The 14,514-nt window shown below is 41.8% G+C and overlaps 1 protein-coding gene across 1 annotated transcript; it reads right to left on the bottom strand.

The window, feature by feature from the left end:
* Nucleotides 1-273: 273 nt before the first annotated feature.
* On the bottom strand, nucleotides 274-13,995 carry PDIA4 (protein disulfide isomerase family A, member 4). The gene is made up of 11 exons (XM_009323035.1): nucleotides 13,959-13,995; nucleotides 11,123-11,300; nucleotides 9,147-9,352; nucleotides 8,340-8,478; nucleotides 7,603-7,808; nucleotides 6,762-6,920; nucleotides 5,484-5,635; nucleotides 4,926-5,082; nucleotides 4,597-4,830; nucleotides 2,274-4,029; nucleotides 274-2,239 (listed from the first exon to the last, which is right to left on the bottom strand). Exons 1-10 carry the CDS (start codon nucleotides 13,993-13,995, stop codon nucleotides 3,614-3,616), a joined length of 1,884 nt encoding a protein of 627 aa, XP_009321310.1. The 3' UTR covers nucleotides 274-2,239; nucleotides 2,274-3,613.
* Nucleotides 13,996-14,514: the final 519 nt, after the last annotated feature.

Raw genomic sequence — 14,514 nt, 5'->3', positions numbered from 1 at the left:
GACTACTTAAAGACGTACTGCAGTTTACAGAAAATTTTTTATTTTCTAGAGGACGCATGTGTGGGAGATATTTACACCAGGCCAGGCTCCTTGGAGCCTACCTGGGAACAGTTGGTCCTGTGCTGAAGCATAAACTGCAGGCATTCTTCTACTTGAAGTATAATCAGAATTGATGCCAAATGCTCATGCAGCTGTGGGTAAGAGCAAGTGAGGGGGGCTGTCTTGTTCTTTTACACTGTGTGCAATTTATTTATTTATTTATTTACCTTCTGTAAGAAGGGAACACCAAAGCCAGTCTGCAGCACTTAGGTAATACTTTAATGGAGTTCAGGATGCTTAGGAATGCATCCTAATGCACCAGGAAGGAAAAAGCAGACATGCATAATGCATTTAATAGAAATTCCAAAAGATGGTATGACCTGTTCCCCTTAAGAGGCATCAATCACATTAAAATCACTTTTTAGGTAGGGAGCTTTATCTAACAGAGGCCTAATGATTTAGCCATCCCAGTGAGTTTCACAAAGTTGACGTGATGTTGACAGTGCACACAGCAGGGGATAGGATACTGGAGCTAAGGAAAGCAGTTTGCTTTCCAGTATGACTTTGCCCAAAGCTGGAAAGCAACAGTACCCTCTCATCTTCCTGGGAAGCGATCAAGAGAAATACATCAATTATGGGATGTAGATGCCAAGGTGTGTGGCACAGTCAAGGACTCACAGAAATGCGGCCAGAAAACACCAATGTAAGGATGGATCAATTCCTCATTCCCTCTACTGCTCATAACCCAAACCCATAACCTACTTGAGCTAACGCTGCCTGCTCTTGCAGCTCACAGTCGCCAAGAAATTAAGTTAGCAATACTACATCTAATGTATTCCCCAACCTTATTCAGCTCTGACTAAAGCACTGCTGATCCAGAACAAAATTCAGGTCTTTAAGCACGGCCCCAAAGTAACTGTGTACCAGGCTGCCTCCACCTGCAAAGGCAGGGAAAAGAAAGCCGGCAGGAGTGCCATGCAAGCACACTCCCCTGGGCCTTGTGCCTTTTACTGCCACGAGGGCTCCCAGCAAGCTGGAGAGGTTGTTTTCAACCCAGAATGGTGTTAGCTCCTGCTGGGAGGAAGAAATCTACAGAAACAGCACAGCACTGGCAATGACAATGTTAGTAAGTTAGCACCTGCAAGAAGAAAGGCGAGAAACTCATGATCAAATTTGACACTTATTGTCCTGAGAAGACTGGAGCTTCAGCCCTGACTGTAGTCCCCACAACCAATAAGGGACTTTTCACTCTCCCTTCTACGTGTTCCATATTTATCCATGTCCTCCTGTTGGTTAGACAACATATGTTTTGGAATAAATCCCTACAAGCCTGCAACTAATTAATAAGCAGGAGCAATTTAGTTCCTGCAGTATTACACGAGGTATTTGCTTAGAGATAGAAACTGAACTATGTTTAAGAACGGATTTAAAAGGTCTGTGCCTACTTCTTTGGAGAACTGAGTTGATCTCAACCAGCAGACAGGACAGAACTTGTTACTTGGCTTATGTATACTTTCTAAAGCTGAAAAAGGTCACCTCTAATGTAAGCTGGTGCTCAGCTAAGTCTGATCTCAGTCTTGTTGTCTATGCACAGATATTTAATCACAGATCATGGCCTTTGAAGGCTCTACAGAAAAGCTCCAAACAGAAGTGGCAAGTGACGGGAAGATAATGCACTTGGTAAGAATCTTGTAGGTGAAATATTGCCTTAAGCTTAAGACATATCTCTACATTTTAAAGGACAGTAGAGAAAAAGCCTCCTACTATGAAAAGAGGAGACTGACAATGCCAGGGCCCGAAGTGAATTATTACACTGCTTTAACACAAAGCAGCAATTGAGATCTGATCCTGAATAGTTGCTTAGCACTTCCTAGCTTTTGCTGGTAAGTAACAGGAGCTGAATGGCATTCAAGCACATCCCAGCACTCTGTGGAGATTTGATACTGTTCCCTTCTTTCATAATCTGCTTTGTTCACCAGCTTCAGATAAATTGTTAATTAAGAGAATGCCTGCATGCAGTTGCATACACCTTTGCAAGAACAATTCGATAACAACCTAGACAGCAAAGCGTGGCTAACAGTCACGTTTGGGGGAAAGTCCTCTGTTAAGACAGCAGGGAGGCACATCCCTTCAACAGTGATGCAAAGTGCAGTAGGAAAGGATAAGGATTATGTACCCCCTTGCAGGCGCTTTTGGGTCCCTAATAGCCAATAGGGTTAAATACCTTAACATACCTTGAGGTTAAATACCTTAACAGCCACCTCCCCGACATGAATTTATCCTTGCTACACAGAAGACTGCATCTCCCCAGAAGAAAAAAGACTGGGTGGTGGTTTTAGATGTGCAAACCCTCCAAGAAGTTGAAAATTAATGCAACAAGGAAATGCTGAAGGAAGACTGACGATATTTGTCTTTTGCAAGACAGAAAACAGTGCTGCTAGGAAAGAAGCACTACCCATAAAATGAAGTATGTATCAAAACTGCTTCAGTGACACTCAAGTCACACACACTGCAGCATCACAGCTCTGAGAAGAGGCAGGCAGTGCTTCTGGAGTATGTAAGTCTGCCACCCCAACACGTTCTATAAATTTATGGATGTATCTAAACTGGGACATTCAAGGTCAAAATCCACTTTTAAACGCACATACTGCCAAGTGGAGCATAGAGTAGATGTGATCATCCTTTGTACCTGCAGTAACTGCCACAGGAATAAAGTCCATCAGAAGGTCTCGGTCTGCTTTCCCAAAGAATCACTACCAAACACTTTCCTCTCTGCAAAAAGAAAGGAAATGGTAACACAGATCTGACACCAGAATCCAAGAATTACCAACTACTAGATGCTCTTTCTAGCACACTCCAGTTACTCCAAAATATACTTTGGAAGCCTAAGATATAAATGGGTCAATATGGACTAGTAAAGAGAGGTGAATTAAAAAAATCTTGCTATTTTAGCATCACCCTCTCTACAGAGGGGCACAAAGCAAAAGCAGACAGGTCTAGAGCACATGTAGTTAGCAAGTCACTGTGTCTTATCTCGATAGGACCGAATAATTCATCCACACTTTAGAAAACCTCCATTCTTACCCTCAGCTATGAATAGTGATATAGTCACATGAATAGGTCTACAGAAATATAACAAAAGAGAGATTGGCTCAAAACACCCTCCCCCCCAGTAACCATATCAACAAATAAGAGAAAGAAATCTGTTTGGCAGAGGCATTTGGTTCTTCCTCTCTTTTTGGTAATCTTTTAACTTCCCAAAAAAACCCCAAAAAACCAAAAACCAAACCCACAACAGTTGCATTGGAGTCAAAGAATCAAGCTTAAGATAGTCACAAAAAATAAAGGATGTATTTTTCTCCAAAGATCAAAACCATAACTAACGTAAGACATTCATATCAGAGAAGTTCAGTGTCCAGAAAAACTTCTGCCATATAAAAAAGATACTGCAATTGCATTACTGCTTAAGAATTTCCTTGCTCAAACTGCTTAATTCTTCTCTCATGAAGTTGTGTCAGTAACTTGCTTTTAACTACAACATACAAACAATTTTTCTTCACCACCCTCATCTTATCTAAAGCTCTTCTTTTGTTCTGGAGAGTTTTGTCGCATGCTCCTCTACAAATTTGCTCAAATGCTCTAAATCTCTGTCCCCGCCTTCAAATTTAATAGGGTTGTTCTTCTTGTCCCTCGGAGCAAAGTAGATAGTGGGGAATCCCTCCACTTTGTAGCGGTCACTCGTCACGTCGTTGGCAGTAGCATCCATCTTGGCTATAACTAGATTTTTCTCATTCTTGTATTTTTTGCCTAGCTCGGTATACACTGGTTCTAGTTTCTTGCAGTGTCCACACCATGGGGCATAGAACTCTATGAGAACATCATTCTTTGGATCCATTACTATGGTATCAAAAGTTTTACCCACTACCACTTTCACAGGCCCTTTGTTATTTTTTGGCACTGGCTGGGACTTCACAATAGGCTTCAGTTTTCCTAGAAGGAAGCAAAACACATACCATTGTTAGAATACAGTAAGAGCAGTCCTTATGATCTCCCCCAAGAAAGGGCAGAAGTACACCCTCCCGCCAGGGAAAAGCATTGCACCAGTAAGTGAACTTACCTCTGCATGAAACATAGGCCAGCTTGCTGGTGACCTTTTAGCACAATAACCTTGTGAAATATGGACAACAATTTGTTTCACAATTCCCTAGAACTTTTCTCCCTCTTTTTATGGCTGTCCATCCACTATGTATTAGACAGTGATTTATTATACTTGTCCCAAATACAAATGATCAGCTCACACTTCAAAGCTGCAAGAACATTTTAGGCTTGCCAAACACGCTCAGTTTTAGAATATAGCTAGATGCCACAGCACAGTCCAATCAAAGTTAATGAACTGGGATACCAAAAAAAAAAAAGCAGCAAGAAACATCCAAAAGCTTTAAGCCAGAGCACTGTAAGGTTGCACGTACGACTTTGTTGTAGCCATTGCCTCAGGAAAAACTCTTGGAAGGGGAAACAAAGCAAATGGCTTAGAGAACCCTATTTTAGAAACTATACCTTTTTTGAATGCCAGCACAAATTGCCTGAGTACATCAGAGTCAAACTCTTCTGGCTCCATGGCATATTTCTTGCCACCTTCATCCAAAATGGCTACATTGACATCCTCGCCACTCTCAAGCAGGCCCAGATCTTTTATTTCAGAAGAATAATCTTCCTCATCAGAAACAGCAAACACATATTCAGGGAAGTCTTTGGCCACTTCCAGGACTTTGCCTCTCCAGTACTGGGTAGCTGAAAAACCAGAACACAATGGGATTAGTAAATTTCTAGTTACTTACTGCTTGCTTCCTCCCAAAGTGGAGGAATGGTAATCTTAGTGAACTTACCAACACGGTAGTCGAAACTGAAGTCTACAGAATAATAGACAACCACTAGAGGATGCTTAGCATATCTTTTAGCATCATTGGAAGGCTTGCGATGGCCAACTAGAGGCAAAGCATGTTTTAGCACGTGCTCTTTAATCTCCAATCCATCTGTAGAGTCCTGCTTAAAAAAATTGGAAAAAAGTTCAGACAAATGGATTTAAGTGGCATTTGTTACACACTACTGAAAACTAATGTTGATGCATGCATGAATGAGAAAGAGGGCCATGTTATAAACAATGCTGTCACCATATTCTTCAAATCCTTGAGCACTAAAGATAATTTAGTACTCTACCCTTAAACTGAATATTGTAATGGTACATTATTATTTGAATACGTAACCTCTGGGTTAATTTCATAAAGCTTTCTTGAACCAAGCAACACTGTTTTCAGGGGACAAACAGGTTGCGTCAAATATCTAGTGGAGTACTTCCAGCAGGAAGGTGCCAACTGCTCATATATACAAAGAAAGAGAACCTTCAATTTGCGCACAAACTTTCTAGCTTTGGATCAGCTACTCACTTTAAGATCCAAAACATGCATCTTGGGCTCGTGCTTTGACTGAAATTTTTCTGGCTGCATGACAACCAGTTTTCCTGGAGATGCTTTCAATAGTTTTGCAATCTCATTGCTGAAGGTGTGATGGAACTTGTAATCTTCTCTTAAACCGTTAGCTGAAAGATTAAGGTTAGGGAGAAGGAAAAGTCATTAAGAAGTGAACTGACAGCCTCCAAATGCAATCTTGAGACTGCACTGCAAGGAAACTCTCTTCCCATCCTCAATGGGATATGGAGCAACCCAGAGTCTTGGGGAACAGCTCTCATCCAGGGGTGAGAAGCATGTGAAGTTACATACAATTTGAGTAGCACTACTTGAATGCTGTTCAACAACCCCTCTACTTGATGAGTTAGTCTACATATTCAAAAAACCTTGAACAGCTTCCAAAACATATACAGTGAAACAGCTATTTGTTTATCAGTCTCCTACCTCTTGGCTTCAGCCCAAATAACAAAGTAGAGCTGGAAAAGAATTCAAGGTCACCTAGTCAATCTATTTGCTTTAGGGCAGCCTGGAAACAGTTCCATATCTTGCCATGCTGGAGCAACCAAATCACTCCTAATCCAACTATTAGGAGAAGCCAGGGTGAGAAGAATTGCCCACACTGTTCTCAAGGTTCTGGCAGAAGCCAAGAGCGGCTGCGAGTGGTTCAATCACACGAAACACAGGGATTGATTAGAAGTGTTCTGTCCCTTAAGTGCTTAGCCTCTTCTGTGTGGTAGCAAATATTGTTAACAGGACCGTCAATGTAACACGTCAAAGGGGTTTAAGAATAAACATTGCCAGGAATGGTCTAGCTAAACTGATCCAAAGGTGGATGATAATTCTTTCTCCAGGCACCCCACCCCAAACAAGTTTGTCAGAGCACAGCCTCTGGAACTGTCAGATATGAAACAAGCAATAGCAGATGGCAAAGCTAGCAAGGCTTTAAGCCATTAAGTTGCAATTTGTTCCTCAGCTAGGAATTTTCCCTCCTCTCTAGTTCGCATGTTTTTAGGGACACAATACCAAGAGGAGATGTGTGTCCTGTACTGGCTGATACTTTAGTTATAGCCTCAAAATCTGGTGTGAGCTTTTTTCTTGAGTACAAGTGGAAGATCACCCTTCAATCTCCCTCCTCTTATTCCTTTCCAACCTCCCCCACTGAACTAAAAGCAGAAATAAAGGATTTCTCCATGCCAAAGTCCTGGACAGAATCTCAACAGAACATACATTTCATTAATATTTCAAAACACTCTTTACCTGCTTCCTGATAGAGCTGATAGGCTTTGTCATTCTCTCCAGTAAAGACACCAATGATGATGACATCATCCCCATCCCTCAGAAATTCCTGTACCTGCTTGGTAGCCTGAATCTGTTTGGATGGAGGACCAGCCTGTTCAATCATGTAGTCGACAATACCTGTGAGACAAACCCACCCCCAAAAAGTTGCTTAGAACATTTGTTGAACTGAAAGGTTCAGGCATTCCCTCTACGACATTGTTTAATACCACATTTCCCATGGACACCCTTCTTTCTGTGCAGCCCTCCCACAATAACTAAAAGACCAGATCAGCAAGACCTCAGTCCAAGTTTCTAAAGCTGCAGTTCTGGATATTCTCTTTCAGGTTGGTTTCAGAAGAGGTGCCCAAGCATGAGTTCCACAGATATCAGCCAATCTTTCAAGTAACCCTCCTTTCTGAAATTCCAGACCCTTCACTGTCTGCTGACCCTGCTATGAGCCAAAGTTCTACTTGGATAGTCTTAAGTCTTCCCTTGTATTAAAACCTAACATTGAGCACTTTGCCAGCCCTTATGGCGCATTCCAGTGCAATCAAAGGCTGCCCATTTACTCATACTGCCACTGCTTCACCATGTGTATTTAACTTACTTTATATTTAAACGAGCTTATAGTACCACCATAAGATGCTATAAAGATTAGAGACAAATTTATACTGCTGGCCTATGTAGGTATGAGAGTACAGTTTTTCAGGTTTCCCAAATACCACTGCTATGATGTTAACAAGTCTGCATGTCCTACAGATACATCACAACATTTGTGGTCAAGTCCTCAGACAATAAGAAAAAGCAGAAGTTGCAGTACCGTATTTTTCCCGTGGACCACTGTAGTCATAAGGTTTGCCCTTCCGGAAGATTTTCAGGGTTGGGTAGCCAGTAACATCAAACTTCTTTGCAAGCTCAGTTTCAGCAGTGGCATTCACTTTAGCCAGAGGAATAGGAGGTGTGCGCTTGCTGAGCTCCTGGGCAGCCTTCTCGTATTCTGGAGCAAGCCTTTTGCAGTGTCCACACCTAGGGAAGGTGAGAGGAGGGCAGTTTTCATAAGCCCTGAGTCCTGCTAGGTACCTTCTACCTCTGAAGTGGAAGAGTTAAGTCTTCTAGAATGGAGAAACTAGAAATGGGGTTATTCAATCTACAGAGGACATTTCAGTCTAGTAAGACTTGTTTCTTCAACCTGAAGGTAGCCTCCATGTCTGGCCCCACGTTACTATAGGTAATTTTGTTTTTAGAGGCCATTTTTAAACTAAGGACCAACTCCCTTTGGTTTTCAGTATCTTTCAACATGTTCCCAAATTAGTAAATAAGGAGAATCTTCAGTGAAGTTTTGGAGACCACACCTTGCTGAGACACAGATCCAGTCTAGTTTTCCAAGTGATTTGTTATGCAATCCTAGGTCCAGATTAGAACTAAGGTACCCCAAAGCTACACACACCTGAACAAGGCCAGCCTCTTCAAAAGAGGCATAACAACCGAAGACAGGTTCACCAAGCGTGTTCAGGCTGGCTGTTCTAGGAAAGTACAGGTGACTGCCTTCTTGCTTACCATGGAGCATAGAACTCCACCAGGATTATGTCAGCACCATTCACAACGTCGTCAAAATTATCCTGGGTCAATACCAGGGTAGCTTCTGGTGGAGGGGTCCAATTGGGGTCAGAAACCTCCTTGACTTTGGCCACAATTGCTGAAATACAGTTCAACGGCCCAGTTAGCAAGTTTGCATTATCATACCAGTAGCATATCGAATGCAAGAGTTGATAACAAGGATTTAAAATCAGAGTGGCAAGCATGGTCTTGGACCAAAGCTTACACGTCAAGCTTACACAAGGACACTTTCTTAAGCTCCTTTATGTTTTACTTCATTGTTGGTATTGCCAAGAAGGTCTTCTCTTAACCCCATAGAGCATCTTACTTATGCAGAGCACAGATATGTACCTTGCAGCACCGTAGCACATGAATTCCATTTCAAAACAGACAGAAAAGGTAGTTTTTCCCCTCTGACTGAAGTTGGACACATTCATTAAGCAAGAAACAAGTGGTTTTATATACAGTCAATACATAGATCAGATGTTTCTTATTAGCTGATTCTTCAGCAATCATGAGACTACCTCTTCTTCTAGTCAAGTCATTTCTAGAAACCTTCAATCAGTAACAGCACCACCCACTACCTACAAAATTGTCCTCTAGCATGCAGCCAATTGAGAAGACAGGCAAAATTTCAGCCTTCATAATATTATTCTGCTTAAGATAAAGTAACTTGAGATTGAAGTCCTTTAACATAGTCACATTAAGAAGCAAGACCATATACTTCTTTGCTTTCTTACACAGGACTTGCAAAGGACTGGTGCTTACCATCTTCTGTCCGAGAACCGTCATAGTCAACAGGTTGGCCTTTTTTCAGGATTTTGATGGTTGGGTAGCCGCTGACATCAAAACGACTTGCTAGTGAAGTGGCTGCAGTAGCATCTACTTTGGCAACTGGAATAGGAGGGTCATTTTCCTTCAGAGTTTTGGCTATCTTTTCATATTCAGGAGCAAACTGCTTGCAATGCCCACACCTGTCAGAGGAAGCCACAAGTAGATACATAAATGTATGACATTTATGACCCGCAAGGGTATTTTGCTATTCTGAATTTCCAGGATGCCTTCTGACAGATGTTCACAACGTCAACATAAGGATGTTTGTCTTGCTATGTTTTCAGATCATAGAGAGGTAGAGAGTAACTGTAGCTAATGTGCTGTTTGTTCAAATCCCAACTTTTTTTTTTTCATTCCAAAGGCAACACATTTCCATATATGATTTAAAAAGCCATTGTAAAAAAAAAATAACAATTCCTTTTAAAACAAAATTGCAAACCTCATACTGTGCTTCTCCTTCCTCCCTGGTCCCCCAAATATGGTCTCATTCAAACCAGCTTCTCCCTAATCTAGGTTCATCTTCTCTACCCAGCACCCTAAATCGAACTAAAGAGAAAAATGAACCAGTAGTTAAGCTGGCCTAATGAAGTCTCACACCCACCACAGTATTGCAGCACCTGCTCTCTCTCTGGCCATACTAGAACTCTTTGGGAAGAACAGAGGCTCCTGATGCAAAAGCTGGCATGACAAAGGATACCAGCACAAGAAAACCTGAATATAGATTGACGAGCTGAAAACGAAACCAGGAAAATGAAGAAAAAAAAAAAAAGAGGGAAGTTGTGTGTAGTAGACAGGCTGTACTCCTCAGCCTCTCAACTAGCAGGAGGGGGAGTAGAAAAAGGAAAAGAGGTGTTTATAGTCTGTGATGACCACACATCTTTCTGCTCGGATAAATTAAGCTTCACGTTCAGTTTTCATGCAGGCAAACTACAGCTGCAGAAATACTACCTACAGCCAAGCAGGGATGGGATTCTCTGTAATGAGAGTGGCATTAGTTAAAACGCAACTCCACCTCAAGCAGTATCATATTCTCCCCTCTATTCAAAGACTAGAAAAGGACAAACAAGTAAGTCGTCTTTATATCACTAAGCCACAAAGGAATAGAGGTTCTGGCTCCAACACTAACTCAGTGACTTGACTACAAATATATTCTATTCTTGTTTTTCCCCACTAACCATGCCTATTATTTTTGTCCATAAGAATGCAAGAGAAGATACATTCTAGCCTATATTCTTTGTCGTCAGCTGTATGCAGGTAAATCCATTGTAGCTCCCCTGAGCACACTGGTGTTACTCTGCATACCCTGGTATGCCAGAAGAATTATCATCATTAGGTAGATGTATGAGGCACTGTTTAAATTGATAATACAATCTATGTCCTTACTCACACCACACCCTTCTGGCAAGGACAGAGATTTGAACTTGAGAAGGAAAACCTTCTAGCAATTCCCCTGCTAGGGAAGCCCCCTCCATTTCTCCATCTAGATGAGCAAGTGCACAAGTTCTCAGTGGGCTGAGATAGCAGGCTGCGAGACCGCACTGTGTGACTTTTTTGGGGCTCACTGGGACCATCTCTGTTCCCTGACAGGCACAGAGCCGGGATGGACCCAGAGCTGTGCTTCCTTTGGCATGCAATCCCTCAGCATGACCCACTTCTGTGAAGAAAGAGCAGGCTGTTGTCTGCCACATGGTACAGGGGCAGGGAAAAGGGTACCTCCCACCACCAGAACCGTCTCCTACCCTGGACTCTCCTTCTATGGCAGAGTCCCGTGCTCCTCCTGCAGGCAAGCTACTCCTACATTACCTTTAAAATTGCAACCCAAGCTCACTTTAGGAGTGTGTCCTGTCAGAGAAGCCCCTGACAGCCATGCCATCCTGCACCTAAGGAGGTACCACGGGCTGTGAACCCACCATGGCGCGTAGAACTCGAGCAGCACAGTGTCCTTGTCTGCAGTAAAGGTATCAAAGTTTGCATCATTCAAGACTAATACACCATTTTCTTCTTTAACTTCAGAATCATCATCGTCGTCATCTTCATCATCTTCATCATCATCATCACCATCATTGTCAGCTTCTTTTGTAACAGATTCTGGGAAAGTAAAGGTAAAATGCAATATGGATTAGACTGTGTCAAGTTTAATATTAAAATAACACTACCAAGTTAAAGATGGATTAAGTATATCCTGTGGTTAAAAAAAGTATCAACACAGGTTAGCTCCTGCTTCACGTACAATGACAGCTACCTCAGTTTGCAAAGAGCTTGGACTCTGATGTTTGACCAGTCCCATTTCATTTCTGTCCACACTATGCCAGCTAACAATACCAATATTTCCGTAAAGCGTCAACATATATTTTGCTCTTCAGGGCAAACTAACAAAATGGACACAACAAGAATTCATGCAGACCTGTGTGACAGTCGTTACCAAGGTCCATTGGGTATCTTATTAAAATGTGGGAAGCGAGGCACCAGGCATGTTTTGTTGGGCAAGAAGGACACACAGATGATACCTGAATTCAAACAGAAGCCCTCCATCATGCAGCAAAACAGCTGTCCTTCAAGCGCAGCAACTTGTGGTTGGAAAAATTAGGTATCTTGTACCAAAAAAGCAGATGTTATCTGTCCCCAGTGCTTTTCTTGTACCCTTACTCACTACACCTGTAACACCACAACTGCCACGCTCTGCCTGTCTGAAGGTCTAATAAACAGACAGGCTTGCTATTAACTCAAATGCTACCATTTCACTACTACCAAGGTGGTTTAGAGGCAGCACTTCAAAGTTATGCTTCTGTTCCTGACCACTTGATCCCACCCCTGCCACCTCAATATATCTTGCTTTCAGTTACAGCAAAGTTTCAGGTCTGCAATTCATTGAAGAGGATTCTCACCCACCAGAGCACCACTCTACTCTGGATCAGCACCAGGCTGCAGAGTGAGTGTAAAATCAAATAAATAAGTGACTGTCACAGAAGTCCCATCTAAACCCACTCCCACGCACTTGGCAGATGCAAAGTACTCGTCTGAAATAAATGGAGTGAAAACTTTTCAAGAACTTTTGGGGAGGACTTTGATTTAAGGAGACCAAAACCGCTAGACAGAACATCTCCTTTCAAGGAGAAAGCAGATTTGCTAAATTACCAAAGTAAAGTTAGCACATGAAATCTGAAGCCAGGACATTTCAACTGGTTCAATCTTTGTTGGCTTGGAATTTGAGATGGTTTCTTTAACATTTGATTTTTCACATGTTCCTTTAAAACTTTTATTTTTAAAACTGCTATCGTTCAAGACAAGCAGACCTTCCTGAATGACTTTAAAGGTATTTCAGTCACAGAACAAGTCATGCAAATACCTCATCCCAAATGAAAACTGTACAACAATGAAGCTAAGGCCCTTTCAAGCACTGGGAGGTCCAGGATTTAAAAAAAAAAAAAAAGTTTCTTGTTCAAAACTATTCTCTACTTAACTTTAATTGGCTTTTGACTAAGCTGACAAGAATTACTGCAGTAGGACTGCAAACCAGGTACAAGCAAATTACTTATTCAGGACAAGAATTCTGAAAATACTCTGATTTCACCTGGAATTTGAAAGTCAAGAATGATAAATATGTAGTATCCAGGTATGAAAAAGTAATTAAAACCAAACCCCACTATTCTCAGACCAATAGCAGACCATAGAAACAAGCTCACTGTGGACATAATTACGATGTTGAATTGCAATCGCCATTTTTCTGTTAGAAGAAGGTATTAAAAAAAAATAAGTCTATATGCTCTCAGGAAACAATATGCGCCCCTGGAGAGAATGCATTAATTTTAATTAGAACCCAACTTTACACACCACCAAAATATTAAAGCTTCTGATGAGGAGAGAGATCACAGATGATCATTTATCACACAATAGTAGTCACCTGGATTAAGTTTCTTTAATAACTATTACTGTTTCATCTGATCTATGAAGCAGCTAAAAGCACTATTTGCAAGTGGACAATGCCTCCTATGTTGCTGCCTCTGAATACTTGCAGTGGAAGTGCTGAACTGTGAAACACCCTTGAAGTGAATCTATGGCAGTCATGTACCTATGGGACTGCACTGGTGAAAAAGCTAGTTTTCAGGGGGTTTCAGCAGTCAAAAATTCTGCTTACATGCATGCCCAGCAGTTTTGAGGGCTATGCTTCACTGCAGGGTGTTCGTGATTGGTCTGTGCCTGAATTCCCAGCAAGTTGTGCAACGCCCATTGCTTTTCCAAGCAAATCACTTCAGAATTGATTTTTCCTGACACAAGAGAATTTGAGCAAAACTAGCCAGCCAATTCTGCTCACGCATCTTTGAAACTAACCACCAGGCTGTGATTCTCATTGCTGCTTACTATGCTAACTACCTGCCCCCAACAGAGAAAAAGACCACCGCAGCTACTGTTGCACAGGCTCATGGTTTAGAAAGCTGAGAACAAAGCATCACCTACAAAAACATCCTGCACAAGTGGAAAGTGTTACCACTAGATCTAACATCCATCACTGAAATAATTTTGTATCTTTCACTGCAAGCGTCTGCCATCATAAAACTTCCTTGACAGTGATATGTTGTCATGGGCATTATAGACACCCACTTCCTCCTCCTCGGAGGTGGAGGCAGGACAGTAGCACGTAACAGCAGGACTCCAGCTTTTCCCAACTGGCTTACGGAGGGCATGCATTTAAAAAAAAAAAAAAAGTTAGCCACACCTATAAATTGGTCCTTAAGAGTGCAAACTCACCCTCTGTAGTCCCCAGGTTCACCGACAGGGTTATCATAGCTACCTCTAATGTCCCCTTTAGTGTGGGGACTGAAAGACCTGCTTCAAGGACCTGACCGAGTACGGCAGAGGTAAGCTGGACTTTTTTCTTTAAGAGCAAGAAACTTTCCTTTGCATTAACGATTTACAATTTGAATAGAACAGACAGAACGAGTCTAACTATGACACCTGAAATGGCAGAAGTAGCTAATAAATATTTGCATAAGACAGCTCATGAAAATAAGATAGCAGCACACAAACTGAAGTGTCTTTGTTTCTTAAAGCTACTTGCAAAGCAGGTGGACAAACCAACAAGTGACACCCGTGGCTAAAACCTGCCCTCCAGTAGAATACAGACCACTCCCTTTTACCCCAACAAAGCATTTCCACAAATTTCAACACATTATTACACAAGGCAAAAAACACAATGAAGAGGACACTCATTTTAAGACTTCAGGTACATGATGCTGGCTGGCAGGCCTTCTTCAGGATGACAGCTACTCTAACCAAAATTAATTCTTAGAGTAACTTCACTGAA

The sequence above is a fragment of the Pygoscelis adeliae genome, unplaced genomic scaffold (assembly GCF_000699105.1).
Source record: "Pygoscelis adeliae isolate BGI_AS28 unplaced genomic scaffold, ASM69910v1 Scaffold264, whole genome shotgun sequence".
Taxonomy (NCBI): domain Eukaryota; kingdom Metazoa; phylum Chordata; class Aves; order Sphenisciformes; family Spheniscidae; genus Pygoscelis; species Pygoscelis adeliae.
This window is presented reverse-complemented; position numbering and strand designations above follow the sequence as displayed.

What these genes read in the sequence shown, in the direction of transcription:
- PDIA4 (XM_009323035.1), bottom strand. Translation starts at nt 13,995, where the DNA reads ATGATAACCCTGTCGGTGAACCTGGGGACTACAGAGG. An exon ending in TGGTCCACGGGAAAAATACG is followed by an intron (nt 6,921 to 7,602) that starts GTACTGCAACTT and finishes TTTGTCTCACAG; the next exon opens with GTATTGTCGACTACATGATT. An exon ending in TGTGCTGGCATTCAAAAAAG is followed by an intron (nt 4,030 to 4,596) that starts GTATAGTTTCTA and finishes GCTTCCTTCTAG; the next exon opens with GAAAACTGAAGCCTATTGTG.